Here is a 27,570-nt window from a genome sequence, read left to right on the forward strand (position 1 = left end):
GACCTGCTGAAATGAGAACCTCAGTATCTGCATCTTCATGATGAAAAACCCTGACACTCTCTTGAAATGTCGTGTTCTTTTCAAGAAGCTTGACAAACTTCAACTTCCCTTGGCGATAGAATGCAGAGGTTATATCGCATCGACTGATTGCATGTAGGAACAGGATATTCTCTTTGACAACAGACGAGAAGTTGAAGTACGTGGGAGAATGTAGTACTTGGGTAGAATGTATTCTGAGAGGTTCCCTTTCCAGGTTTTATGACGTAAATGTTAGATGAATTTCGTGCTTTGGCTATTAAGAGAAGTATCTATATAACGTAAATTTATTCCCTACAACTTTTATTCTATGGGTTTTTTCAATAAGAGTATCTGTTTTAAAGATATGTAGTCTTAGATAGCCGTAAAATGTAAGTTTGCACCGACATACGAAATTTTCTTTGTTTATAACATTGGATTTCGGCTATACCACTAAACCAAATTTGATGTTTTATATGTCATTCGACGCAGAAGTTAGTCCTCTGTATTATTGAATGGAGTGACATTTTCCGGCCGACGCACCGATTTCCAGCTAGAAGCAAAAAACTCAAAAATGTGCAAAAATTTGACGGTTTTTTGCCTATCAAAAACTAAGCTCACCTCCTGGGATGGTGCAAACTTAGATTACATGCATTTAGGACCGAATAAAGGTATTAAAATGATTTCCAGCTTGCTGGAAATTTATTCCTCAAAATATATTAATTTGATTGGCCTAACATGCGAAATAAAACATAAGGAACCTGTATTTCCTGCTGAGAAGAAACAGTTGTCTTGCTTAATATCAGACAAGTTAAATTATCCAAAAAAAATCCTTATGGGTTTTTCGCCACTGCACTGCAAGAAAAATGCTGCTTGTAAGAAGTTGTGTTTACAGTAATAAAAATTTGCCTAACAAAGAAAAAAATGCTTAACGTTTCGGAAAGTTTTCTCTTTCCGTCGTCGGAAGCAAAAAAAAAATATAAAGAATCAAGAAAAAAACCATTCAAAATTGAACTATTCGAGAACACTTTACTTTTTAAAACAGATACGTTTACAAGAAATCGTTGACGTTCTGTTAAAATCAAAAAAAATATAAAGCAATTAAAATTATCAACAATAAATGCACTCTTAAAATAGATAATGAAATGGCAATATCTTATAACCATAACTGTTTACAATTTAAAAACACTAGCAGTTAACTCTATTAAAATATCTCTGCAGATTAAGACGTTGACGTTTACATCGACAGTCTCTAATGATTCAAAAAATTTGAATCATTAGATTCGAATTTTCAATTTTTTGATCCATTGTGTTTCAGTGCATCAGCCGCTAAATCAAGTTCGGAGTTCGATATTTTTGAATCATGCGAAAAAACATAAGTAACCTAATTAATATTTTCAATATAAATATAAATTCCACATATATGCAGTAGTAAAAAAATAAGTTCTAATAATACAATAACCAAAATATTCTTTCGATAACCTGTCTCCTGCTGAGAAGATACAGCTGACTCGCTTAATAGCAGACAAATTAAATTATCTACAAAGTGTCAAAAGACATAGACATATCTACCTATACTAGAAAAGTGTTTAGTAAGAACAAGAGAATGCAATTACAATTATTATCAACAATAAATGCACTCTCAAAATAGATAATGAAATGCGAGATGAAATGGCAACATTTTATAACCATAACTGTTTACAATTTAAAAACACTAGAAGTTTACTCTATTAAATCTCTACAGATTAAGAGGTTGACGTTTTTAGCAATAATCTCTAATGATCCAAATTTTCAATTTTGTGATCCACTATGTCTTCCATCAGCTGCTAAATCAAGTTCGGAGTTCGATATTTTTAAAACATCCGAAAAACATGAGTAACTTAATTAATATTTCCAATATAAATATAAATTCTACATAATATATGTAGTAGTAAAAAAATAAGTTCTAAAGGTACAATAACCAAAATATTCTTTCGATGACCCGTCTCCTGCTGAGAGGAAACAGCTGACTCGCTTAATAACAGACGTACGAAGTGTCAAGGACTTACAATTGCATACACGTTTACTAGAAAACAGTTTAGTTCAAACGTATTTAACATTAAACAGCTATAGTTTTTATCAACAATAGATGCACTTTTAAAACAGATTTTAAAAAACTGCAACACATCATTCTTATGGCACATAAAAACAGCACAATTGTATTAAACTGAGAACAAATATAACTTACAGTTTAAGATGTTGATGTTTCCATCAACAGTCACCACTAACGATCCAAAAACAACTTTCCAAATCAACTAATTCAAAATCACAAAAATCACCAAAAAAGTTTTTCGAAACAAGCCGCGAAAAACACAAAAACCAAGTTTGTAATTGCAAAATGTAGTTTCCACACCAGAACGGCCAAGGTATTACGCGTTTGGGCTTTCGTAAAACGGATCGCGTTGTGGCGGTGAGCGACAGCCGGTACACACCAGCCAGCGGCGGGCAGGAAAGGAACACTGACTGAGCTCGGCGGCCAAGGACGCTTTTATTTTATTTACATTTTATCTCGCGTCTCGCGATCGGCTACGAGCAGGCTACGGTACGGGGCATGGGCGAAACTGCGACTCGTACACCAGAGGTAAATGGCGTTTTAATCGTCAAAGGATTAATTTTTACCGAAATAACGCAGAACCTAATGCGAGCTTCGCGGAATCGGTTACTGCGACTTAGAATCTAGATGCTTTGCAAATATTTTGAGCTTTAGCATACAAAACATCTTACTACTAGTTAAATTCTCAAACTAGATGGATATTAAAGTGGTAAAACCTAAAGCCCAGGCTACACCTGATGAATGTTACCATCGTTACCATATTCGTTCGCATTTGAACGAATCCTATTCTTTCGCTAACATTTCCAAAACTTTTTCGACTTCCGGCATGTTTACCAATACATCCACATTGCAACGCGTTCGATCGTTCACAGCTCGCATTTTTCTTTGATCAATTCACTTTTATCGACAAAGATGGAAAGCATTCGTTCACGCTGTACTCATTCGTCGAGCCCTACATTGTTAGGTTAGGTTAGGTAAGGCTGCTGGGGTTTGGGGTCATGTTTGATCCCTCACTCGGAGGCCTTGGGTCCATTGCGATACCCCTGTTATTGTTGTACAAAACCTTCCTCTCATTCTTTCTTTGCGTTAATGCACCTCCACCTCTTTGCAAAATTTCCGATGTCGATGATGTTCGCTTCTGCTGCTTCTTCTAGTCTCTTCAAAAAACCTTGCCCTAAAGTTTTAAAGAGTCGGTATTCTAGTGCCGGACAGTGGCACAGCAGGTGCTCTATGGTTTCTTCTTTCTCTCCGCATACTCTGCAGTAGTCGTCGTTGGAAATCTTCCATCTCACGAGGTTTACCCCCGTTACCAAAGTGACTTTGATTTGGGTACCAGAACATGTTAGTATTGTGAATAAACGAGCCAATCATGCTTGTGGACGACACCTGTCTCTACTCCACTGCCTCGAAAATAACTGCAATAAAATTCAGAGCAGGCTTCAACCCCATATCATCCAGCTGCTTGATTGGTTTTCCCAATGGAAGATCAAAGTCAACGCAGCAAAAATCCTAACCTTGTTCATTTCCGGACGTATGAGACTCCCCCTATCTCCTCCTCTTGTCGTCGCCGACAAAGAGATTCCTTGAGGGGAAACCGTCAAGTATCTCGGAGTCACACTTGACCACCGCCTATCCTGGATTTCTCGACATCGACAAGAATTTTTTTGGTGCCCGTGCCACTTATGCTAGCCTGCATGGCCTCTTCAGCAAAAAGTCCTCCTTCTCAAAACCGACATTCGTCATTCGCTACCAACTCCTCTATGCAGCTCCAGCATGGTGCATAGCTTCCGGTAACCAAATTAACAGACTTTAAGTCTGTGAAAACAAAATCCTACGTTACATTACCATACCGCCCTGGTACCTTCGTATCGACCCCATCCCAAAATATATTCGAGATCATGCCCTAAAGTTCCACAAAAAAATTGGTACCATCCGATAAGATAATCCCGAATACTATAGAAACTTTATATATCCCCATCTGAAAACAATTCTTCTGGACAATTAACTTTGTCTCTCCCCCTTCCTTTAAAATAGTCCCCCAAACCCTATAAATAATCCTTTTATCTTTTTCCTGAATACCAGCAAAAATAATAGCTGACTATAATTCGGCAGCTGGATCCTCGGAGGTGGACTTTTTAGTGGGTAACATTCGACTCCCAAACTGTCTAGATTCGTCTCTATGATCATCTCTCTCGAGATGGTGATAGGAACAAGCACTATTTATCTATAAAACTTTTTTAACACCCCTTTACCAAGAAAAGCCAATCATGTTTTCCGCAGCCGCAACTTTCCATTCGCAATAGAAAGGCAATTTTGCCAAAAATTTTGGCATCACCAAAAATCACTTGAAGAAATCTACAATAGAAAATGTTTCAAAGAGAGTTTTACCAAAAAAAACACACCCCTCCTTACAAATGGCATTACATTGAGTCTAACATGGAAGTGTTAGTCAATCCCTAGATTAGATTCTTTGAGATGGCTGTGGGCTGTGGGCCTGTTCTACTGCGACCTTTTCCGATCTATTGTGATATTCTTCTGATCCTTAGGTTTCATACTCCAGATAATTTCCAAAAGTCTAGCAATTTGGAGGCTTAACCCTCCGTAATATAGCTCTTTGGCATTGGCATATTAGTGTCTACCAACCTAAACTAACCAAACCAAAACATATCCTGTTAGTAGACCCACTAGAGTTTTGAATGTCTTTGCTTCTCAGGTCTGCCGTGAACTTTGACGAATGTTCTACTATGAACTTTTTTGCCTACCTCTGCCTCGTTAAATTATTCCACCATTATAGAGATTTTTTGCAGTACCGCAGAAGGGTTCTGGGTCTATGAATGGCATTGATGAGCCTTGTTTATAAAGCCGTCAACTGAAAAGCTAATCAGATGCCCCCACCCCCAGATATTTCGGTATATCAAAATAAACAATTTAATGTGGGCTAATACTCGTTTTGATATGCTATATTTACAGGGTAATTAAACATTTAAACCATTTTTTGCTATTAACAGCATACGCATATGTTTGCTTTCATTGATTTTTTTAGATTTTTGACAAGAAATCCATTTGATTTAATGTAGTAAATTTCCAGCCATTATTTATATTTATAGATGTTTTTACACCTGTAAAAATATATTTCGTTAATTAGAACATTAAACAGAATGTAATTAAAAGATTTATTAGCACAGAAAACATATGCTATATATAGTATTAGTCTACAAATCTTGGGGGTAAAATACTTGAATAAGTATTTTAATTAATAAGTAAACACACAGAGCTACTTGTTGATTCTATTTGAATGAACTAAAGTTGATTCGATTAAAGCTATTCACCTTCTTCAGGGCTTTTAGAGCTATGAAACAAAGATGGTTAAACGTCATGGTAACATTAATGCTACTATCACTTGAAAACCATCATCTTTGAAAACATGTTCCTTCAATTTAATCAACCTGGAATTATTCAGCATAAAGGATACTACACACTTCTAAAGGATACTTCACAGCATAAAGGATACTCCATACTTCTATACGAAAATACAATGAAATGGGAAAATATTATTATTAGCCAGGCAAGCATTTCAAAAGTGATTAATAAAAATGTTTCCATGAGTTGTCTTATTACTAAATAATTACAAGAAAAGTAACAAAATGTTACCACCACCTTAGAGAGTTAATTATACTATATGTACAAAAAATAATCGACACAATAAAATGAAATAACAATGCAGTGAAGAATAATTAAACTATGCTAAATTATACTTTATTTGTAAATGTCAAAATACGACGAATATAAGTACATACATAAGATAGGTACCCTAATTAATTACGCCAATTTAAGGATTTAGTTTGTTTTTCAAAATAACGCGAAACATACAAATAGAAAGAGTTTCGTAGAATCGGTAATTGCGACTTAAATATAAGATACAAAATAAAAGTTTTGTTGGTCTAGTTCACAAACAAATTATAATTTGGAAATCAAGTACAGTCGAGGTTAATTAAAAACCATTTAGGAACTCGAATATTGAAAAGGATAGATCAAAATAATAATTTTGAGTTTTAATTTAACTGCAGGTTTTATTTTGATACGAGGGCAGTTTGAGAAATCAGTGACAGGTAAAAAAGCGTCTTATTTCTCAACATAGTCTCCTTTGAGCTCGATACATTTAGTCCAGCATTTATGCACATTTTTTATTCTTTTCAAATAATAGATTTGCTCAAGGCTCCCAAAATGGACATTTGTTTAAGTGATTACCTCGCTATTCGACACAAAATTCTTCCTGCCCAGCCATTTCTTCAAGTTTCGATTTAAAAAAATGTCGCGGGAGGCTGTATCTGGAGAGTATGGTCACCGTATGGTGGACGGGGTAGCAGTTCGTAGCCCAATTTATGGATTTTTGCCATGGTAAGAATAAACGTGTGTATCTGAGCAGCGCCTTAACAGTACTTTTTTCTACGCCAAATGCAGTCGTTTTATTTTTCATGTTCAAATACTCATGTAAAATCTGATACCGACAGGTATATTTGTACCGATTCATTGCAGGAGATTGGATTGGAAGGCTCATATGTTTGAAGATTCTGCGAGATAATTCCATGGATTTCATCCACGATCATGGCAACATGCCACATGGTAATTTCAAGCTTCTAAAATTCTTCATGTGATACAAAAACTAGTGACTTGCACATTAATTTGGAATATAAAACTATTGAAGTTGATCACTAATTCTAGTCATTAATTAAGCCAATTTATGTGATTCGTCCACTTTTTGCGTCCAGCAAAACATATTCATTTATCTCAATTAAAAGGTAGTGACTTACACTTTAATTTGGAACACAAATTAATGATCAAATGATGAAATAATTAATTAATTGATCACTAATTATGAAGTCATTAATTAAGCCAATTTATGTGATTCGTCCACTTTTTGCGCCCAGCAAAAAATTTTCATTTAGCTTAATTAAAAAATAGTGATTTACACATTAAATTGGAACATAAAACTATTAAATAATTCATCAATTGATCACTAAATGAAGTTATTAACTAAGCCAATTTCTGTGATTCTTCCACTTTTTGAGTCCAGCAAAAGATCTTCATTTATCTCAATTAAAAAGTAGTGATTTATACATTAATTTAGAACACAAATTAATGATCAAAGGATGAAATAATTAATTAAATGATCACTAATTAGGAAGTTATTAATTAAGCCAATTTATGCGTTTCGTCCACTTTTTGCGTCCTGCAAAAAATCTTCATTTATCTCAATTAACAAGTAATAACTTACACATCAATTTGGAACACAAATTAATGATCAAATGATGAAATAATCAATTAATTGATCACTAATAATTATGAAGTCATTAATTAAGCCAACTTATGTGATTCGTATACTTTTTGCGTCCAGCAAAAAATCTTCATTTATATCATTTAAGAAGTAGTGACTTACACATTAATTTGGAACACAAATTAATGATCAAATAATGAAATTATTAATCAATTTATGTGATTCGTCCACTTTTTGCGTCCAGCAAAAAATCTTCATTTATCTCAATTAAAAAGTAGTGACTTTAAGTTATGTTTCTTTAATTTGGAACACAAATTAATAATCAATTGATTACATAATTAATTTAATTTAATTAATTTTATTTATTTAATTTAAATTTTGAAGCCTGTTTCCTTCAGTTTTCAACAACATAACAGATTGATTCGCCGCTTAACAAATTTCGTTTTATTTTAGCGGATATGTTATGAAAAAAGAAACTACTGCACTTATATTTGAGAGGTCAGGGCATGCTTTTAACGTGCATCTGCATTTTATGGCTGTTGTATACTAGGACAAAGAAAACGATGCTTTTAAAGGGTTTATACATTTGTCTATCGAAAAGGTAAGCTCTTAGGGATGCTTAAAGCAAAGTTTGTTATGCTTGTTTTGTGCGGTATTTTCGAAAACATTGTTACAATCGTTATCTCTAAACCTATTCGTTCTTACAAATAAGGTATCGTTTGAATAACATAACTCTATTAAAAATACAATGTTAACATAATATCATGTCATGAAATATGAGACAGAAAATTTTCAAATATTGTAAAATTGTTTCTCCAAACCAAATTGTTTGTGTGAGACATCGATGATTCAATAGAAAAACATCGATACATACCGGCGGAATTAACAATTTGTTATTGTATATTTATTTTTTAAATATCGATATTATTCCAGGATACATCGATGTTTTATAAGCGAATTTAAGCTAAGTAGCTAATTTTATCATAATCATCACCATTTTCAGATTATTCAACCATTTCCAATTAAGTTCCATGTTTAGATAATCTCTTTACAGTTGGACCCATTGTTGTATATTCTGTTAATTTCCTAATATCATGGTTCCATCTCAGGTTTGGTCTTCCCCTTTCTATATTCTTATATAGATACTAGCGTATACCAGCGATTTCGTTCGCGTCGAATTAATCATTTGTAGTAGTGATGATAAAGCAAAGCAAGAATTTCCATTAACATACAAACTGGATAAAAGTTTCTCACATTTATGTCAGCATGAGAAAAAACAATATGGCGATATTATTATATAACTTGGTAATATTTGAGGGGTAGTTTCATCTCGTTGGAATTTGACGTTCGAAAAATCCGTTTGCCAAAAATGAGCTTTTTACGTCAAGCAGTTTAAGCAGAATCGTGGTTAAGAAACTACCCAACTTTTTGGAACACCCTGTATAATTTTTTTTTAAAAAAATCAAAATATGTAAAAAAATCAAATAAATTATGCTTGTCCAAGCGTTTTCCCGAAAGACTAACCGTTTTTTAAATAACAAATATTATAATATTTTAGGGGCGTTTTTACCCTCTTGGAATTTGAGATTCGAGAAACCCTTCCTTATCGAACCTCTACACCCCACAGTCAATCCGTTTGCAAAAATCAGCTTTAAACGTCAAGCAGTTTAAGCAGAATCGTGATTACTCAATGGTCATATTTTATGAAACACCCTGTTAAAAAAATACCCTGAGTTTTTCCGAAAAACTCACCGGTTTTTAAATAAAAAATATTTTAATATTTGAGGGATAGTTTAACCCCCTTAGAATTCGATTTTCGAAAAATCTCTTCATATCGAACCTCTACATCCTAAAGTCAATCTGGTTTCCAAAAATCAGCTTTGTACGTCCAGCGCTCTAAGCAGAATCGTGACATTAATCAATGACCAGATTTTTCGAAACACCCTGTATACATTTTTAAAAAATCTTAAAATATGTAAAAAAAACAAAATAAAATATACGTGTTTAAGCGTTTTTTCGGAAACTTGACCGTTTTTTAAATAAAAAAATATTGTAATATTTAAAGGGCGTTTTCACCCTCTTGGAATTTGAGATTCGAGAAACCCTTCCTTATCGAACCTCTACACCCTAGAATCAACCTGTATGCCAAAATTGAGCTTCTTACGTTGAATGGTTTAAGCAGGATCGTGATTAATCAGTATGGCAGTCACTTAAGGATTTTATATATTAGTATAGATTATAATTTCATTTAAAATCTATAATATTGCATTTTAAGGTTCCCTCCTGATCACTCTTTTACTCAATCCTAATATATTATTTTTTCATTATAGTTCCAGATAAATAAATAAATATTTTTAAAAAAATTAACTAAAATTACAAATTAACATACTCAAACCAAAACACACACAACAGTTGGTCCGTACGTATTATAAATATTGTAATCGAAAATTGTACAGGGTGCCCAAAATTGTTAAAATATACAGATTTTTCCTCTTTTTCTAAATGGAACATCTATATTATTTTCCTTGTGTCCCTTTTTTGTATATAAAGTTATTCGATAATTTAAAAAATAGAAAAAAATGGCGTCAGCGATGGATCTATAAAATGAAGATCGCTGTCATTTTATATGTAAAATTATATGAGAAATGCCATCGATGTTCGCAACTGGACCCGATCATACGGTACTTCCAAATATCTGCAAAACCATTAAAAATTTCTAAACACTATAAATAACAATGACTAAAAAATACTAGGACTGCCATGGCACATATTTCTCTTAACATAGCTGCTTGAAGAGATATTTATATTTTTAATAAATGTTTTGTCTACTTCAATTGTGTAAGCGGTGGTCTCATACTAACTAATTACGAAAAAAACGTATTAAAATGTTAAACAAAAGATACAAAACTAGTATCGACGCACATAGTACATGACATATAATACAGTATGATCGAATAAAAACGGCGTCCAGTTGGCTTGGAAATGACGATCGATGACATTTCCCATATAAATTTACATATAAAATGAGAGCGATCTTCATTTCATAGCCATCGTTGACGCCGTTTTTATTCGATCATACGGTATATCAAGTACATATCATTTAATATATCAAGTACATGACATATAATATCAGAAAAATAATTATCTAATTCATTAAAAAAAACGCTAGAAAGGTGGAGTGGGCTGTTTATTTACCTATGGGCGGCTTTTACACTTGAAAGCTGAACAACTAATCACCATTGTAATAAAGTTTATACAAAGTTCACTATACACACTATCTGTTATTCACTGTTCACTATCTGGAACATAAAATTTTAAAATAATTAATCAATTGATCACCAATTAATAAGTGATTAATTAAGCTAAATTTTAGTTTCCTTCAGTTTTCAAAAACATAACAGATTGATTCGTCGTCGTAATAGCTTAACAAATTTCTTTTTATTTTAGCGGATCTATTATGAGAAAAGAAACTGCACTTATATTTGAAAGGTCAGGGCATGCTTTTAACGTGCATCTGCATTTTATGGCTGTTGTATCCTCGGACAAAGAAAACGATGCTTTTAAAGGGTTTATACATTTGTCTATCGAAAAGGCAAGCTCTTAGGGATGCTAGGAAAGCAAAGTTTGTTATGCTTGTTTTGTGCGGTATTTTCGAAAACATTGTTACAATCGTTATCTCTAAACCTATTCCTTCTTACAAACAAGGTATCGTTTGAATAACATAACTCTATTAAAAATACAATGTTAACATAATATCATGTCATGAAATATTAGACAGAAAATTTTCAAATATTGTAAAAACGTGTCTCCAAACCAAAGTGTTTGTGTGAAACATCGATGATTCCATAGAAAAACATCGATACATACCGGCGGAATTAACAATTTTTTATTATATATTTATTTTTTAAATATGCTGATCACCAGCTGATGACTGATTCGATACTTCTAAAAAAATGGCGTCTACATCTCAAATTCTGCTGTAGCCCGTACATGTCCTTGTATTCTTTAGGCATTGATAAACACAAAATTTGTTCATTGTTTTAATTCTGCGTCTATAAAATATTATTCTATGTTTGATTTTTTTGGGGATTTAGGTTCAGGAAAACGCTAATTAGGTTTTGATTTGATTTAAAATCTTTATTTGGTTTTAAAAAACAAACGTTTCGGCTAACATTATATCCTTCATCAGTATCCTGTCAGAACAAAAACAGTGTCGAAACATTAATATTCAAAACTACATTTAAAAATTATCACAGCACACATCACAAAATGTTTATTACAATTAATCAAAAAATATAAATTTCTCAATTGCTTAGACCACCATAATATTTTAAAAAGTTATTATTCTTAACAGCAAAATTTATTAATATTGTCTATATTATGTTGTCTTAAAATATTATTAATATACAGTGTTTCGAAATCAACCTTCACTCCCTCATACTTTTTTGAGGCACCTTGTAAACACATTTTCCTAAAATATGTTGTAGTACAAAGTTTAGCTCTGCGCTCAAACAAAATTTCTGAAATTCTTTACAAAAGTACGGTAAGGTTAAAAACTGACAACATAGAACTCAATACTCGGTACGCTACCTTTCATCTTAATCCGCCCCTACCTTTCCTTTTAAGTACAGATAGTAATTTTACCACCTGCAGTACCCAATACCGAGAATTGTTCGCTTTTTGACGCGAAGTAAGGAAGGCTGACCTTTAAAAAAATAAAAGAAAATTTATGGTTAAAGGACGAATCCGAGTTCCATTTACAGCGTTTTAGTTCCTCTTTTCTAACATTTTATTTTGTTTAAAAATAGACGGTTATTATCCAAAATTTAAAAGTAGATCAAATTTTAAGGGTGGTAGAAATGCAACCTCCATTGGCTAGTAGGTAATAGAGTTGGGGTTAGAACCTTTGATTGTGCTTTGATGTTACAATAATAAAATAAAACACTAATTCATTACATTACACCAAAACGCTTTATTATTTATCAGTGGACGCGTGTTTCGTTAACCATGTTAGTACCATCACAAGTTGATCACAACAAATGATTCAAACTGACCGTTTTAAGATTAGGTAGCGTTTTGTTTCAAGTCAATGGCTCTCAACATGTGATGCTACGACCACAAATTAGGTATACTATATGTATACAGATAAAAATCTTATCCCTAATTCGTGGCACGAAAAATGTTTTTTTATGACGATGTGCAAACGAGTAAAATTTCCTGTGCGCAGAAATAAATTCGCGTAAAATAACAATAAACAGCGTAATAGAGAGATATCGCTAAACCGAATAGCGTGCATGGACGTTAATAAGTGTGTTAATTCCTTTACGTGAGGTGGTACTCTCTTCATTTATAGTTATCGGATCGGAAAGAATTCTGTTCTCGTCGCGTCCGCTATTTAAACTTAACCTAACTTTGAATTTAAAACTTTGAAATTGTTTTGTTTACTAGGTATTTTACTCGGTATTTTAAAACTAAAGGGCTTATTTCCAGTGCTTCATTGTTCAACGTCTGACAGTGGGTTTAGGGCAACAAGCAACAAATTCTCTTAGAAGGGCTAAGTCGTCATCTGCTGTAGGGGAAAGTGTCCTAAAATGACATAGCATGTAAAATGACATACCGCCCATTATTTTCGAACTACTGGTGCCATCTAGCATATAGATGCGGTTTTATGTAGCAAAACGCAATCAAACTTCACGTTGGCGCTCAGTTTGGTTTTCGGTTATCCCAAGAAGCAGTTAACCTCAAATAATTGTTTTTACTAGCATACAATCTTTTAACGTGCTGTGCTGCAAGTGTGTTTTCATTACCAAATAGTGTTTGTTTTAAGGTGACATACCAATAAAATGTAACTATAAGTGTGTACTATAGATGTACATACGTAGAATTGTCGTTCTAGATGAGATAAAAAAAATCAGGTAAAAACAGAGACCACGTGTTATTGTGAGTAAAATGACATAGGTATGCATGAATGTAGAATGACACATGCCATTTTACAACCACACTGCGTAAATCAATTTGAATTTAAAATGGTCTCATTATTTATTTTTATTTAGTGACACTATGGTGGGTAAACGGGAAAGGACATCAAGCAGACAGTCCTGGGACGAAAAATCAATGTGAAATGCTATTGATGCTGTTAAATCTGGTCAAATGGGATAACCATCCCATTTGCTCTCAACCGAGAGCAGCCAAACTCTTTAATGTCCCTCAGGCCACGTTACTGCGAAGAGCAAATGATGTTAACAAACGAGCCAAAGGTTGTGTAAAAGTTTTGTGGCGATTTTCAACCACATTTAGTGAGGCTGAAGAAAGAGACTTTGTTGAGCATATATTGTTACTAGAGTCTAGATCATTTGGGATTACTACTACAGATATAAAAAACTTGCGTTTGAATTTGCTACTAAAAATCACATTCCAAATAGATTTACGAAAGAGGGCAGCGCTGGCCGAAAGTGGTTGAGAGGATTTCGTAGTCGACATCCTGAAATATCCCTACGGCAGCCTGAAGCTGTGTCTGCTGCTAGAGCTATGGCATTTAATAGGCCACAAATACAAAATGTTTTTAATATCCTTGAAATGACACTGGAAAAGGAGAAAATTGATGTCGACCGCATTTATAATATGGACGAAAGTAGTCTATCCACAGTGCAGAGGCCTCCAAAAATTTTTGCGAAAACGGGAAAGAAACAAGTTGGGTCGATAACTAGCGCTGAGAGAGGTCAACATATAACATGTGTCTGCTGCATGAATGGTATAGGAAATTTTGTGCCGCCAGCTCTGATTTTTCCCAGGAAAAATAGAAAGGAGGAGCTTCTAGATGCTTTACCTCCAGGGTCCTTAGGATTATTTCACGAATCTGGATGGATGACAGCTGATACCTTTGTTTTGTGGCTGAAGCATTTTCAGAACTTTGGCTTCTCTCGAATCAAAAGTTTTGTTACTTTTGGATGGGCACTCCAGCTATAAATCACTAAACGCATTGACATTTGCCAAAACAATGGATTAATTATGTTGTGCTTTCCTGCGCATTGCACACATCGTATGCAGCCGCTCGATGTCTGTTTTTATGGTCCTCTGAAGACATTTTATAATCAGGAATATGCAATCTGGCTGAAAAATCATCCAGGACGTGTAATTACACAGAATCAAATCGGCGAACTGTTCACTTCTGCTTATGGAAAAGCAGCAACGATAAGAAACGCTACAAGCGGATTTTTGAAAACGGACATTTGTCCATTCAACCAAAATATCTTCCCAGATGATTTCTTCGAGGCAGCTGAGACCACAGATAGGTTGCTGGAGCCAAGCAACATAGAAGAAGAAAATTTAATCGGCCAGAAACATCAGTCAGCAATGAAATAGAAGACAGTGATGTTCTGAAAGAAACGATGCAACAAGATCAAGATGAAATTAGCAATGAAAAAATTGACGCTAGAGAAGACGAGGAAAATAATCCACCTTTAAAAAAAATAATTACCCTGCAGGAAATTTCTCCAGTGCCTAAAGCAAGTGGCACTAGAAAAAGGATGACTAGGAAAACATTAACCGGAGTTTTAACAATTACTCCTAATTTAGAAGAACTGAAGAAGAAAGAAGAAAAGAAAATACGGGGAAATGTTCGTCAATGCAAAAGAAACATTTTAAGTCAGTCATGTTCCATTACACAAACAGAAACTGATGAAGAAGATCCGCTTGCAACCGAGGACAGTGAGGATGATGTAGCGTGTCTTTACTGCAATGATTTGTTTAGAAATTCGCGGTCCAGGGAGGCCTGGATTAGTTGTATGAAATGCAGGAATTGGGCACATTGTGAATGTGCCGGAGTGTCCCCGAAACAAAAGAAGTTCATTTGTGAAGTTTGCCAAGATTAACTTTTTGTTTAATTACTTTCTTTTTCCTTATTTTTTTGTTATGTTGTTATTATCATTTGTTATAAGCATATGTCATTTTAAACCTCATGCATGTGTCATTTTACATACATACTTGTTGTAAAATGACATAGTGTAACGTTTTCTTAATTTTATATTTTCACAAGATTTTTATAGAGATGGAATATTTTCGTTCAGTTTATCAATAAAGATTATTCAAAAGAATGGGTAACTTTTTTCCCAGTTCGATATTTCGAATGGCTTCTGCAAAAACAGGTCTGAAATAAAAAGTATGTCATTTTAGGACACCTTCCACTAAACCTAAGCCTCTTTATAGGTTCTTTAATAATGGAAGAGGTGGAATCCATATTTTGGGCCATATTTATTTAATTAAAACTTATACCAGCTACTTAAATATCAAATTACCTAATAAAACTAAAGTAATATTTTAAAACAATTGAAACATAATCTAAAATAAAAGATCTCGCCGCTCGCCGGCCGGCCCCGGTTGTCAAATGTACCCGCACATGCCCATTTAAACAATTTTTGAACGTTATTTAGAAATAGCGCTTGATATAATTAATCCGCAAATTACGTCAGGCGGTAACGTTATTAGCGGGTGTTGCGTTAAAAATTGACTCGCGCATATCGTAACCATGATAAGGTGCCGGTCAGGCGCTGTGCACAATTTTAGAGGCCATAAGTGGGCGTGCTATGTGCGCAAACTAGTATCCTAACTAGTGCCCGATTCCGAAAATTGGAATCACGAAAAACTATAAAGAAAAAACAAAGTTTATAATCTGTATGATCTGTGCTACGACTAACAAAACCTGCGTCCGGTGTTAAAAGTAAAGTTTTTGGTGTATTGTAGTGAATTATTGTGTTTTGTTTTCCCAAAAAAAAGTATTTTAGTAGGAATTTTATATTATTTTTTGAAGTGAAACTTTACGCGCGTTGCTTTGGGAGTAAAAATTCAAAGGCCGTGACACACCTTGTAAAATTTACTCCTTTGTAAAACAATTTAACCCCGTTATCCCATGATAATCTACCCCGATGAAAAATAAGCTTGTGGCAACACTGGGTAACGATCTGTGCCATACGCAGCTAAGATAATTACTATAATAAACTTGAAACTGTACCAACCTTGCTTTCATGCATATTTTCATAAATAGGTTTGTAGCTTCTGACTTCTGAATAACGGTCTAGGCACAGAATATCTAGCTAGATATTCTGTGGTCTAGGTAAATCATCTAGCTCATTTGCCAGCTCAGAATTAGAATTTAGAGTTAGTAACTCGCATTCTCATTGGAGTCATATTTATTTCAAACCACTATAATCAACGAGAACATTTGTATAATTTAATAAAATTACTGTAAATCATTATAAATAATGAATTGTTTATAATTGAGCCGTAGTTTCTGTGTTATTAATCCAATAAATGACGGAAATAAACAATTGAGATTGATTAAAATTTTATTTTAAGATGAAACTTAAAAACTTGAACCTTCTGCCAGAGCTCCTAGTTCACTTAAGGCGGGTTCTCACTTGTCAGTTTCGCTGACGCAGTCTGACTGATTCAGTGACACTGAACAAACAATGAACGTCAGAACACATTTTCATGTTAAATGATCAGTACATTCGTACTTTCAGTTAAAGTGAAAACCAGTTCTACTTTTTTTCATTTTGACTGATCATTATCGAATAATGAATAGAAACTGAAGCGTGAGAACTACATTTTCGTGATTTGTGCAGTTTACAAGTTAAGTTAATTAATTCTTTTAATATAGTTTCACTAGTACCCCGTTTATTTCTTCGCAATATCCAGGACCTGACCACCTATGACGTTTTTTTTTTCTTTTCTGATTCACCAGAATATTCTGTAATTCATTTGCTAATTGTAAACAAACTTCGCGAACACCTGGTTTCAATTTTGTTTTAACCATTTTCATGTCTATACGAAATCACCACATTAGAATGTTTGGACCAACTGAATACTGAATGTAGCAAAACATGAAACGTGTGAATACAATCGTTGTTTTTTATTTTTCATTGATAATGAATCAGTCAGACTGCGTCAGCGAAACTGACAAGTGAGAACCCGCCTTTAGGCGTTCCCAGACGATACTTTTTGGCGGGTCGGTCAAGTTTGCCCCCCGTACTAGAGGAAATTCAAAAATAGATATACCATTATTTTGCACACATTTCGCATAATTTTGCACATCATAAATGATATTTTGCACACTTACCTAAGAGAAACCAGAGCCGTTTTTTAAACGGGAGGCAAACTTGACCGTTCTCCCCATCTGTTACCAAATTGATTTATTTCTATGTACATCGATTCGGCTAATTTTGCACACCTATTTTTAAATTTTGCACACCCTCCTGACGAAAGTAATGAAGGGTTAAAAATTTGAAATTTCCCCCCCATCTGTAAATTGAATTTTGTTTATATCAAACGAATCGGATAATTTTGCACAACTGTCTTTGAATTTTGCACACCATTCTGATTAAAGTTAGGAGGGTTTGAAAATTTGCAATTCCCCCCCCCCCCATCAGTTACGAAGTTGATTTTTGTTTATATCAAACGAATCGGCTAATTTTGCACAATTTTGCACAGCTGTTTTCGAATTTTGGACACTCTCCTGACAAAAGTTATAAGGGTTTGAATATTTGAAATTTGTCCCATTGTGTGTGAAGTGTTCCATAAAGAAACATAAGTATGAGCCTTTATACAAAGGTATGAGTCATATTTCGAAAATGATATATCTCAGCGACGTGAAAAGCTGTACGGAACTCAGACTTCACCTTTTCGATAAGTTATAGAATAACCAAGAATAACCGAGATATGGGGGGTGTCGAAAAATGCAAAATTTTCAAATTTGACCGGTATTTCAAGAAATAAGAGGGCTAGGACAAATCTGTGTATTGAATCTTTAGTTTCATAAATGTTCTTCTTTGCAAGCTATAAATTATCGAAAAGGTAAGTTCCGTATACAGTGTTTCACGTCGCTGAATTTTCGAAATATGACTCATACTTGTTTTTTTTATAGAATACTTCACACACAATGGGACAAATTTCAAATATTCAAACCCTTTTAACTTTTGTCATGAGAGTGTGCAAAATTCGAAAATAGATGTGCAAAATTGTGCAAAATTAGCCGATTCGTTTGATATAAACAAAATTCAATTTCGTAGCTGATGGGGGGGAAATTGCAAATTTTTAAACCTTCATAACTTTAATCAAGATGGTGTGCAAAATTCAAAAACAGATGTGCAAAATTGTGCAAAATTATCTAATTCGTTTGATATAAACAAAATTCAATTTAGCCACAGATGGGGGGGGGGGGAAATTTCAAATTTTCAAACCTTTATAACTTTCGTCAAGAGGGTGTGCAAAATTTAAAAATAGATGTGCAAAATTGTGCAAAATTAGTCGAATCGATGTACATAGAAAAAAATCAATTTCGTAACAGATTGGGGGAACAGTCAAGTTTGCCCCCCGTTTAAGAAACGGCTCTGGTTTCTCTTAGATAAGTGTGCAAAATATCATTTACGGTGTGCAAAATGTGTGCAAAATAGTGGTATATCTATTTTTGAATTTCGTCTAATACGGGGGGTAAACTTGACCGACCTCTTTTTGGCTTGGGTTGGTGAGATTCTCTGAGTGACTTCTTTTTTTTGTTTTGTTTCGCGCATTGTAGAATAGCGATTTGGTCATAATGTTTAGTAATATATTTATTTATAAACGAATTCTATGGAAATTATAGAATAATAGCGATTTGCTATTACATACATCCTTATGTTATATTAAAAAAATAAATTAAAACAGGGGATTAGGAGCTTTGTAATTTATAAGACAAATTTATGATTAATAGTATACAGAGAAGTTAAAAGGCCTTAACCCCTACAAGTGTGCGAGTTTCTGCATTAAGTTCATCAGACCGAAGGAAACAACCATATATGATTAATTTTATGAAAAGAAATAAAAACCAGTTTTATTAAAAGAAAGGGTTAAAGGGAAAGTTTATGGCTGTACTTAAACTGCCGTTAAACGGTAGCTTACTAAAATGCCGTTAATAGGTATGACGTCGTTGATGTGACACACTTGACGGCTTTATGAAATAGAATTAGGAATTTTATAAGGACTAACCAGCTTACGAAGCGATAGCCTCAGCCACTGACCCACAGGTGCTCTTGCAAAATGCTTAAGGCTAGGCATTACTTTCCGCCGACATGAACGACGTCACAATATCTATTAACAGCATTTTAGTAGGCTACCGTTTAACGGCTGTTTAAGTACATCGAAAGTTTATTCACTTTCCAGAATACTTTTTTCTTTTTTTTCTGTGGCATAGAATAAAAAGTAAACTATAAACTGATACAGCACGATAAAAAACGGCGTTAGAGTTGGCTTGGATATGACGATTGCTCTTATTTTATATAAAATATTAAATAGCGAATGTATATGCCATTTCCAAAACAACATGGAACCGGTTATGTTTTCGATCGTACATCATATAAAAAATAAATTCCATTGGGTAGAATATTTAGAAAAAAACGGAGTATATTTTTCTATAAAATAAATTAAATATAACCGTATTTTCAGTAAAAGCTTTGGTATTTTTTAATTATTTATATTATGTAATAGCAAGTAAGCGGGTCAAAACAATTTGCTTTTTATTGATTTATTAATCTATGGATTTAATACAATGCCTACTGTAAAAGGCATTCAATTCCAATACAAATATATAATTCAATACGAAAGAAAGTCCAACTGATGAATAAAACAGTATAGATATATCCACATATATTATAAGTTATTAATATATTTATCAAATAATTAGAATGATTTATTTCATTCCAAATTATTTCAGTTCTGTAATTGACTAGTAGCTTACTAACGTTTTTGAAGGACCTAATAGGTTACTAACGTTTTTGAAGTGAAACTGCTGGGAGTAAAAATTCAAAACCGTGGCACAACACGCGACACAACAGGCCAAAGGAAAAGTAGTAAGGTCAGACAACCTTGATCCAGAGCCAGTATTAGGAATACCAAAATGTATGGCCCGTAGTGCACTAGAACTCTGGATCAGGGAAAAGCAGAATGTTCACAACAGACACAAGGCACAACAAGGCCTTTATCAAAGGACCTAGCTCTAAAACAACAACAGAACTGCTAACGCTTAGCAGGAGTAAAGTGCGGATTACAACAGACCTCTTGACAGGACACATGGCTGTCAAGTGTTACCTGAACAAGTTCAACCTGTATCAAGGAAGTCTTTGCTGTAGACTCTGCGATAAAGATCCTGAAATAGCAGAGCACATAATATGTCACTGCGAGGCTTTGGATCGTAAGCGACACTTTTTATTTGGGAAAGTTGGGCTAGAACCGGAAGAACTTGTAACGTTTTTAGTTCGTTACATGTCTTTGTATATGATATATGATGTCTGGCGTATCATCACCGGGGAGTGATAACGTCCTTCCTTCTCGTTCAGGCCGGATAATTTATTGGACGCGCTTGGCGTAATTTTTACGTTCTCTAGTCAGCAACCCTGCTATCGTTTTACTGCTATGTGGAGGTGCTGTCAACATCGCTTCAAGGCGCCTCTCCGCGCTTAACTTCACTTTTAGTCTGGCCTCTGGCCAGACGCTCACCTTCAGAGCATTGCTTAGAGAAATTGTATTTGTTTAAATCTTGCTGTATAATTTGAATCAGCTGCTATTTCGAAGCTACAGGTAAAGATGAGAAATTATCTTTATTAGATTCGTTATTATTATTGAATATTTTTAGGGTAGAGTTTTGGATTGACCCACCTTAACTCGTATTTGTATTTTGCTGGCACATTGGTGTCCTTTTGCTTTTGTCCTCCAGAATGTTAAATTGAAGAAAGGACAGTTTCTTTGTTTATTATTGATCCCTCGGAAGTAATTCGAGGTAGGTTTATTTTGTTTATTAGACCTTGTTTGGTTTTAAACAAGAGTTTCGTATTTTTAGGGTCTTATGGACGGACCAAGGTATGGGCAGGTGTCCCATATATATGTATTGATTCCAAGGTTATGGTCCAAGTTACGGACATTGTCCAAGGTACGGACAGTATCCAAGGTATGGGCATTATCCAAGGTCCTAGTAGTGTTCCAAGGTACGGATAGTGTCCCCATATTGCCACAGTATGGATGTAGCGTAAGCCCCATGTTGCTTCTTTCCCATTTCTAAGCCTAGTCAATAGTTACGGCTGTATTGATTGATGGTGTCCTCATTCTGGCCTCTTTTGTTGTATTGGCCAACAGGATAGTCGAGAGACAGTACAGAGATATGAGCCCACCTCACGCTGCTACTCTTTCAAACAGGATTGCCTCAAGAACAGCTAAGTGTAGATTTAGGTTCTGGTTTTCAGTCGATTTTCAGTCTTAACATAATAACGTACATTTTAAATAATATCGTACAGACTATGTTTAGTGGTTAGATTATTAAGAACATTTATGTCGATTTAGTAGATGCTATATGATTTATATCTTAGGTTTCATTACATTACGTCTTGTAATAGTATTACTTTCTATAGATATTATTATTGCGCTGCGTTAACAGATGAATAACCAGACATAGATTCTAGAATCTACGGGTTGCAACATCTTCGATGTAACATCATATAAAATATATCAACTTAATTAAAGTAATTTTATACATTTTCTTTTTTTACATTTTCTATAACTTTACATGTATGGTATTTTTTTATAGTCTTTTCATTGAATATATTTAATATTATTTCTAACATAGCTTAACTTGACATATAACCACTATAATCATTATTAAAATTGTACAATGCTATTTACCATCAGAATACATCATGAATGAATATAGTCACTAGTTTTAAGTAATAAACAACTGTGTTTTCTTTCTCTGTTCATGCCTGGCGCCCAATATTTGTATTTCGATTTATTATTGTTAGTTAGTTTCTTTCCAGTTCTTTCACCTTATCCACGACTGCTCTACAAATAAAAAGCTGCCGTTCGCAGTGGTATTGTTTTGGTTTGTAACCAAACCAAACTATGCTCCCATACTTATCAAGGACCTGCATAAGTTAGTGCAGGGTACAGGGATAGGAGAATGGGTGCAGACACAAAGATAGAAATAGAAAGGGGACAAATACAATAGGTCTCACAGGTCGCAGTGTTTCCGACGGAAGAGGGCTCCTTGTTATTGAAAAAAAAGGCCAGACTACAGGTTAGAAAACTCGTCCCATTTAAATAAAATTTGGTATGTCGATAGATTGGACCACGGCCAACTTGACCGTGTACGACAAGTGTCACGATGACAGTTACTTTTGACCAAAGAATCGTCAAAAGTTGATGTCGTCCGATCGCGACCAAATTTGGTTGGTAGGCTATGTGAGCGATGGTGCATACGGTTCCACGCTGCAAAGTTGGATGCGACGTTTCGTTTACAACTTCCTCAAGGATTTAATATTGAAAAAAAATGTTTGTCGATTTCGGCATAATTGGGGATAGGCTACAGGATGACGCCGTCTACGTTTCGAAACGATGCTAAATGGCCCAAATCATCAGGATTTATTATGGGTCGATTGGAACCAAACTCGACACGTGGATAGAGGTAGCCGAATGAAGTTCTCAGACGGACAGATGATCATTATAATACAAATATTGTGAAGTGAATCAAATTATTTATTAATTTTTAATTTACTAATTTTTCAACATTTCAAACTACACTTTTTCAAACACGTCCTTCAAATCCTTCATATTAATAGCTGTTAGTAAGAAGTTTCACTTCAAATATTTTACTCACATTTTTTTAATTTGAAATATATCAGAATACTATATAATATAATATATTTCTAAGTAGAGAGACGGCAGTTCCCACCCAGACAATTTAGCTGACATATACTTTTTTACTTTTTATTCTAATTCATTTAAAACGAGGAGTTGATTGTCAACCACCATATTATATATATACACCATACTTTACATATACATATGTATTAAAACCATTTTTTTGTAATCAATAATTAAAAAAAAGCGTTTCTGAGTGTTCGAGGGTTACTTCGTGTGTATTTGATTAACTCATTTCATATCTCTGTCTGTTTTTTATTTAAATAGTTTATAAGTTTAAATATCAGGAAATGAAAAAAATATTAATATAGTCCCTTGTTTTATGTTAAATGATAGTCCTCTTTGTTTAGCAGGGAATCCATCTAGATCTAAATTATAACTTGACACCCTTACAAAAGTCGGATTTTCGGGAATGTCCGTTATTATGAATTGGGCAATAGAGAGACCGAATGCTATAAAAAAGTATATGAAAACGGTTTCATCATAATGGTCTTCACAGTGACTAATGAACTTTCCAATGAATAAAAAAAAACTTTATATTATATCTAATGTGAGCGAACAAAAAGTTCGAACAAATAAGATTTTTTAAACATTATTCAGTTATAAAAAATAATTACGTGAAATAAATTTAACGATATATTATATCGTCGATTAAACATATTTATATGTCATATCATATGATAACATACATGTGTCATGGTGGCAAATTAAATATATTAGGGTGGCAAAAAATTACTTAAAGGATAAAAGACAATTCAGGTTGAGCTTTTGGTGTTATAATAGAAAATTGTACTAATTTCTAATTGGAACACTTTCTTTCTACAAAAAAAGTCCTATGGATATTTCTCCACTTAAAACAGCCTCTACACTATGCGGAGAACTCTTCAAGGAGGTCAAGGTCGCGTTTTGTCGCCCAACTTTGTCGCATTTTGCCACGCCCTTTCTAATTCGAAGTTCAATAAAACACAAGTTTACTTAATCGGTAATGAGTTGCATAGAGGCCACTAGCCTTTAATTTTAACAGCCGGGTGGTCGGGGTTCAAAGATATTATTAAAAGGGCGCCACGAGATTATACTCTATAAACTCGGCATAAAAGGTGTTACCAAAGAATATCTTAATACCCTAGAAGTCTCGTCTCGCATCAAAATCTGACCTGTCGATGGGGCCTCGCTTTGGCGAGCGAGGCCCCAACTTCGTGGAACCTCGCTATTTTGCTCGGAATTGAACGAACAGACGCGCGGCGTTGCCTTGTTTTGTGTGTACTTTCTTGAATAGTTTTAAATTATAGTTTTAAATTTTATCTGTTGCTATAATCAGTCTTTCCGTTCTCCGCACTCCGCCAGTTTACATATAATATTATCTTATATAATTCCCGTGTTACAGTTTTGGTTACCGTACTCCTCCGAAACGGCTTAACCGATTTTGATGAAATTTTATATGTATATTCAGTAGGTCTGAGAATAGGTAGTTATATATTTTTTATACCCTTAAGTGATAAGGGTAGTCCACCCCCATTTTTTTATTTTGAAAAAAAAAATATTTTAATTTTTTTTATTTGTCATTAAAAAATACAAACAACCCTAAGTTTTCACCGTTCTACCATCATCCCTATTTTTTAACAGGGTTGTTTTTAAGATTTTTGTTACCATCTCGAAACGGCTTAACCGATTTTGATAAAATTTTATTTGTATATTCAGTACGTCTAAGAATAGGTTGTTATCTATTCTTATACCCTTAAGTGATAAGGGTATCCGAGAGGGTAGCCCACTCTCATTTGTTTATTTTTGAAAAAAAAAATATTTTTTTTATTTGGTCTTAAAAAATACAAACAACTCTAAATTTTCACCGTTCTATCATCATCCCCTATTTTTTAATAGGGGATGTTTTTTTTAAATTTTTTGTTACCATCTCTGAAACGGCTTGATCGATTTTGATGAAATTTTATATGTATATTCAGTAGGTCTGAGAATACGTTGGTATCTATTTTTATACCCTTAAGTGATAAGGGTAGCCCACCCCCATTTTTTTTATTTTTTGAAAAAAAAAATTAAAATTTTTTTTATTTCGCATTAAAAAATACAAACAACCCTAAATTTTCACCGTTCTACCATCATCCCCTATTTTTTAATAGGGGTTGTTTTTTTTAAGTTTTTTGTTACCATCTCCGATTGACCGATTTTGATAAAATTTTATATGTATATTCAGTACGTCTAAGAATAGGTTGTTATCTATTCTTATAAGGGTAGCCGAGAGGGTAGCCCACCCTCATTTTTTTTATTTTTGAAAAAAAAATATTTTTTTTATTTGGCCTTAAAAAATACAAACAACTCTAAATTTCCATCGCTCCACCTAAATTTTCACCGCTCCACCATCATCCCCTATTTTTTAATAGGGGTTGTCTTTTTTAATTTTTTGTTACCATCTCCGAAACGGCTAGACCGATTTTGATAAAATTTTATATGTATATTTGGTTTGGTTTGGTCACAACCTATTCCTAGGTTGTTATCTATTTTTTATACCCTTAAGTGATAAGAGTGGCCCACCCCAACTTTTTTTTTTATTTTTTAGACAAATTTTTTATTTTAATTGTTTTATAGGGAGTGCTTATTTTTTAGGGGGTGCATGTCCAAAATTTTCTTCTGGGTACACACTTTCATCACTTAAGGGACCTCTGTACCAAATTGCATACTCCTAGTCCTAGAACGGATTTTACATAAAAATTATACAAATTTTTACCCTTAGTTTTATCCCCTTAAGGAATGAATTCCAAAAATCGCTCTAATTATTCAATTACGCTACATAATAAACCTCTGTGCAACTCATCATATATAATCATCATCATATTCCTTGAACAGAATTTATTGTTCCAGAACGTTCAACCCCTCATTTCACACCCTTAGAGGGCCAATTTCCAAAAATTGCTTCTTAATGCTAAATTACGTTACTTAAGGAACGTCTGCAAAATATATATTTTGCTACTTCATAGCTACGTTTTTTTTTCATAGCCTTAGGATGCCTCATGTACTAACGAATATACGAAATATACAATCAATACATATTTCTTTAAATATCGAGAAATAAAATATGTTTGGCAACACCGTACGAAATATCGCCGCGCGTAGTCCTCAAAATTTAAAATATTAGCATTTTCAGGCTTCGATTATGTTCAAAAGCGCCACCGTATGACAAATCACTAAAGCTTCCACACGAGAGTTCTTAAAACTATAATATTCTTTGGTGTTACTATTAAGTAGACTTCAACACTAACCTCGAACTGTTGAGTGTAACTACCATGAACTTCAAATATGCTATAACTCGTTAAACTTAAGTGACTCTAACTTAACTATGAGACTAGACTGTAAATAATACTACTAAAAATATTTAAGCAATTTATTAAAATATTAAAAAGTTATAAAGAAAAGAAATAAATGAAATGTAAATGATTGAAAATGTAAGTTAAATCAGTATGTAAATCAATAAGAACTAAACCTATGACGTCAAACCCCCTTAGCTAACTTATACTAGATACAGTCAGGGTGGTTTATAAATAGCAAATCTAAATCTAAACAGTCTTACTCTAACGGATGTACAATCTTGAAACAACTCGGAAGTTCCTCCGGCTGAGCTACAGTGTATAGCTATGAGGTGGCTACAGCAGGGTACAGCAGCTCGATGTACTGTCACTGGAGCCCACGGATGTCAACAGACGTACAGATGAAAGGCAAGTTGTTGAGGTTTCAAATGGTGAACATAAAAACCCTAAATAACATTGGTTGTCTTAGAAAAGAGCCTCAATTATAGAACAAGGACTAGCACAACGTTTAGGAGTTAATAAAGGTAATAAAAAAGGACTAATCAAATCTGAACTTTACCTCAACGAGGGGTTATGATGTCCAACGGGTAACTCTACACACGGGCAACAGGAACGGATGGAATTCTGGACTGTTCTGTGCTGTACGGTCTGGATCGGTCTTCTTGCTCTACAATTACGAACAACCAAATAAGATTTAAGAAATATAACACTCAACTAATCTTTCTACACCACGTGGGCGTGGAAAAGTCGAAAACCAGACAACAATATGAACAAAAATCAGTTGAGCATTGACTTAGAATAGGCAGAAGAATTATAGCATACCTTGGAACTGTTCGGGAACTTCTTGGGCACGTGGAATCGGAATGTCGGTCGGAAAAAGGCTATTTTAATCCCATTATGGAAACTGGTCGGTGGTCCATGTAAATCCCACAAAATACAACCACGTCTCTGACCAAATGTGTTCCGGAAGACTTAATCCTTCACTAGGAAGACCTGCTAATCACCAACAGGGAATGCTTCACGGAACGGCAGCCAGTTCTTCACGACGACACTCTTCAGCCGGGGAGTACACAAGAAGTGATGCAAGGATTCGATTTCCTTCACAAAATCAGATTTCAACCGGAAATCTCCCTCCAGGATATAGATAGAGAACTATATAT

The 27,570-nt window shown here is 34.1% G+C and overlaps 2 protein-coding genes across 4 annotated transcripts in view; one reads left to right on the plus strand and one right to left on the minus strand.

Annotated features, from left to right (window-relative positions):
* LOC115885808 (protein yippee-like 2) overlaps window positions 1–27,570 on the minus strand; it is a 417,160-nt gene that overhangs the window by 123,248 nt on the left and 266,342 nt on the right. For 2 of the 3 annotated variants that reach the window (XM_030904830.1, XM_030904831.1), the window contains exon 1: window positions 2,243–2,517. The exons of the other annotated variant lie outside the window; for it this stretch is intronic. The gene's annotated coding sequence lies outside the window, so the exon portion shown is untranslated. Of the gene's footprint in view, window positions 1–2,242; window positions 2,518–27,570 lie in introns of those variants that run through there. 3 annotated transcript variants of the gene reach the window in all.
* On the plus strand, window positions 14,771–15,253 carry LOC115885715 (PHD finger protein ALFIN-LIKE 7-like). Its single transcript, XM_030904702.1, has one exon. The coding sequence runs from the start codon at window positions 14,771–14,773 to the stop codon at window positions 15,251–15,253; it is 483 nt and encodes a 160-aa protein (XP_030760562.1).

This window comes from Sitophilus oryzae, unplaced genomic scaffold (genome assembly GCF_002938485.1).
Source record: "Sitophilus oryzae breed Bouriz unplaced genomic scaffold, Soryzae_2.0 scaffold_41_pilon_pilon, whole genome shotgun sequence".
Taxonomy (NCBI): Eukaryota; Metazoa; Arthropoda; class Insecta; order Coleoptera; family Curculionidae; genus Sitophilus; species Sitophilus oryzae.

Excerpts from the sequence above, each read along its gene's own strand:
- LOC115885715 (XM_030904702.1), top strand. The coding sequence starts at position 14,771 with ATGCAACAAGATCAAGATGAAATTAGCAATGAAAAAATTGACGCTAGA.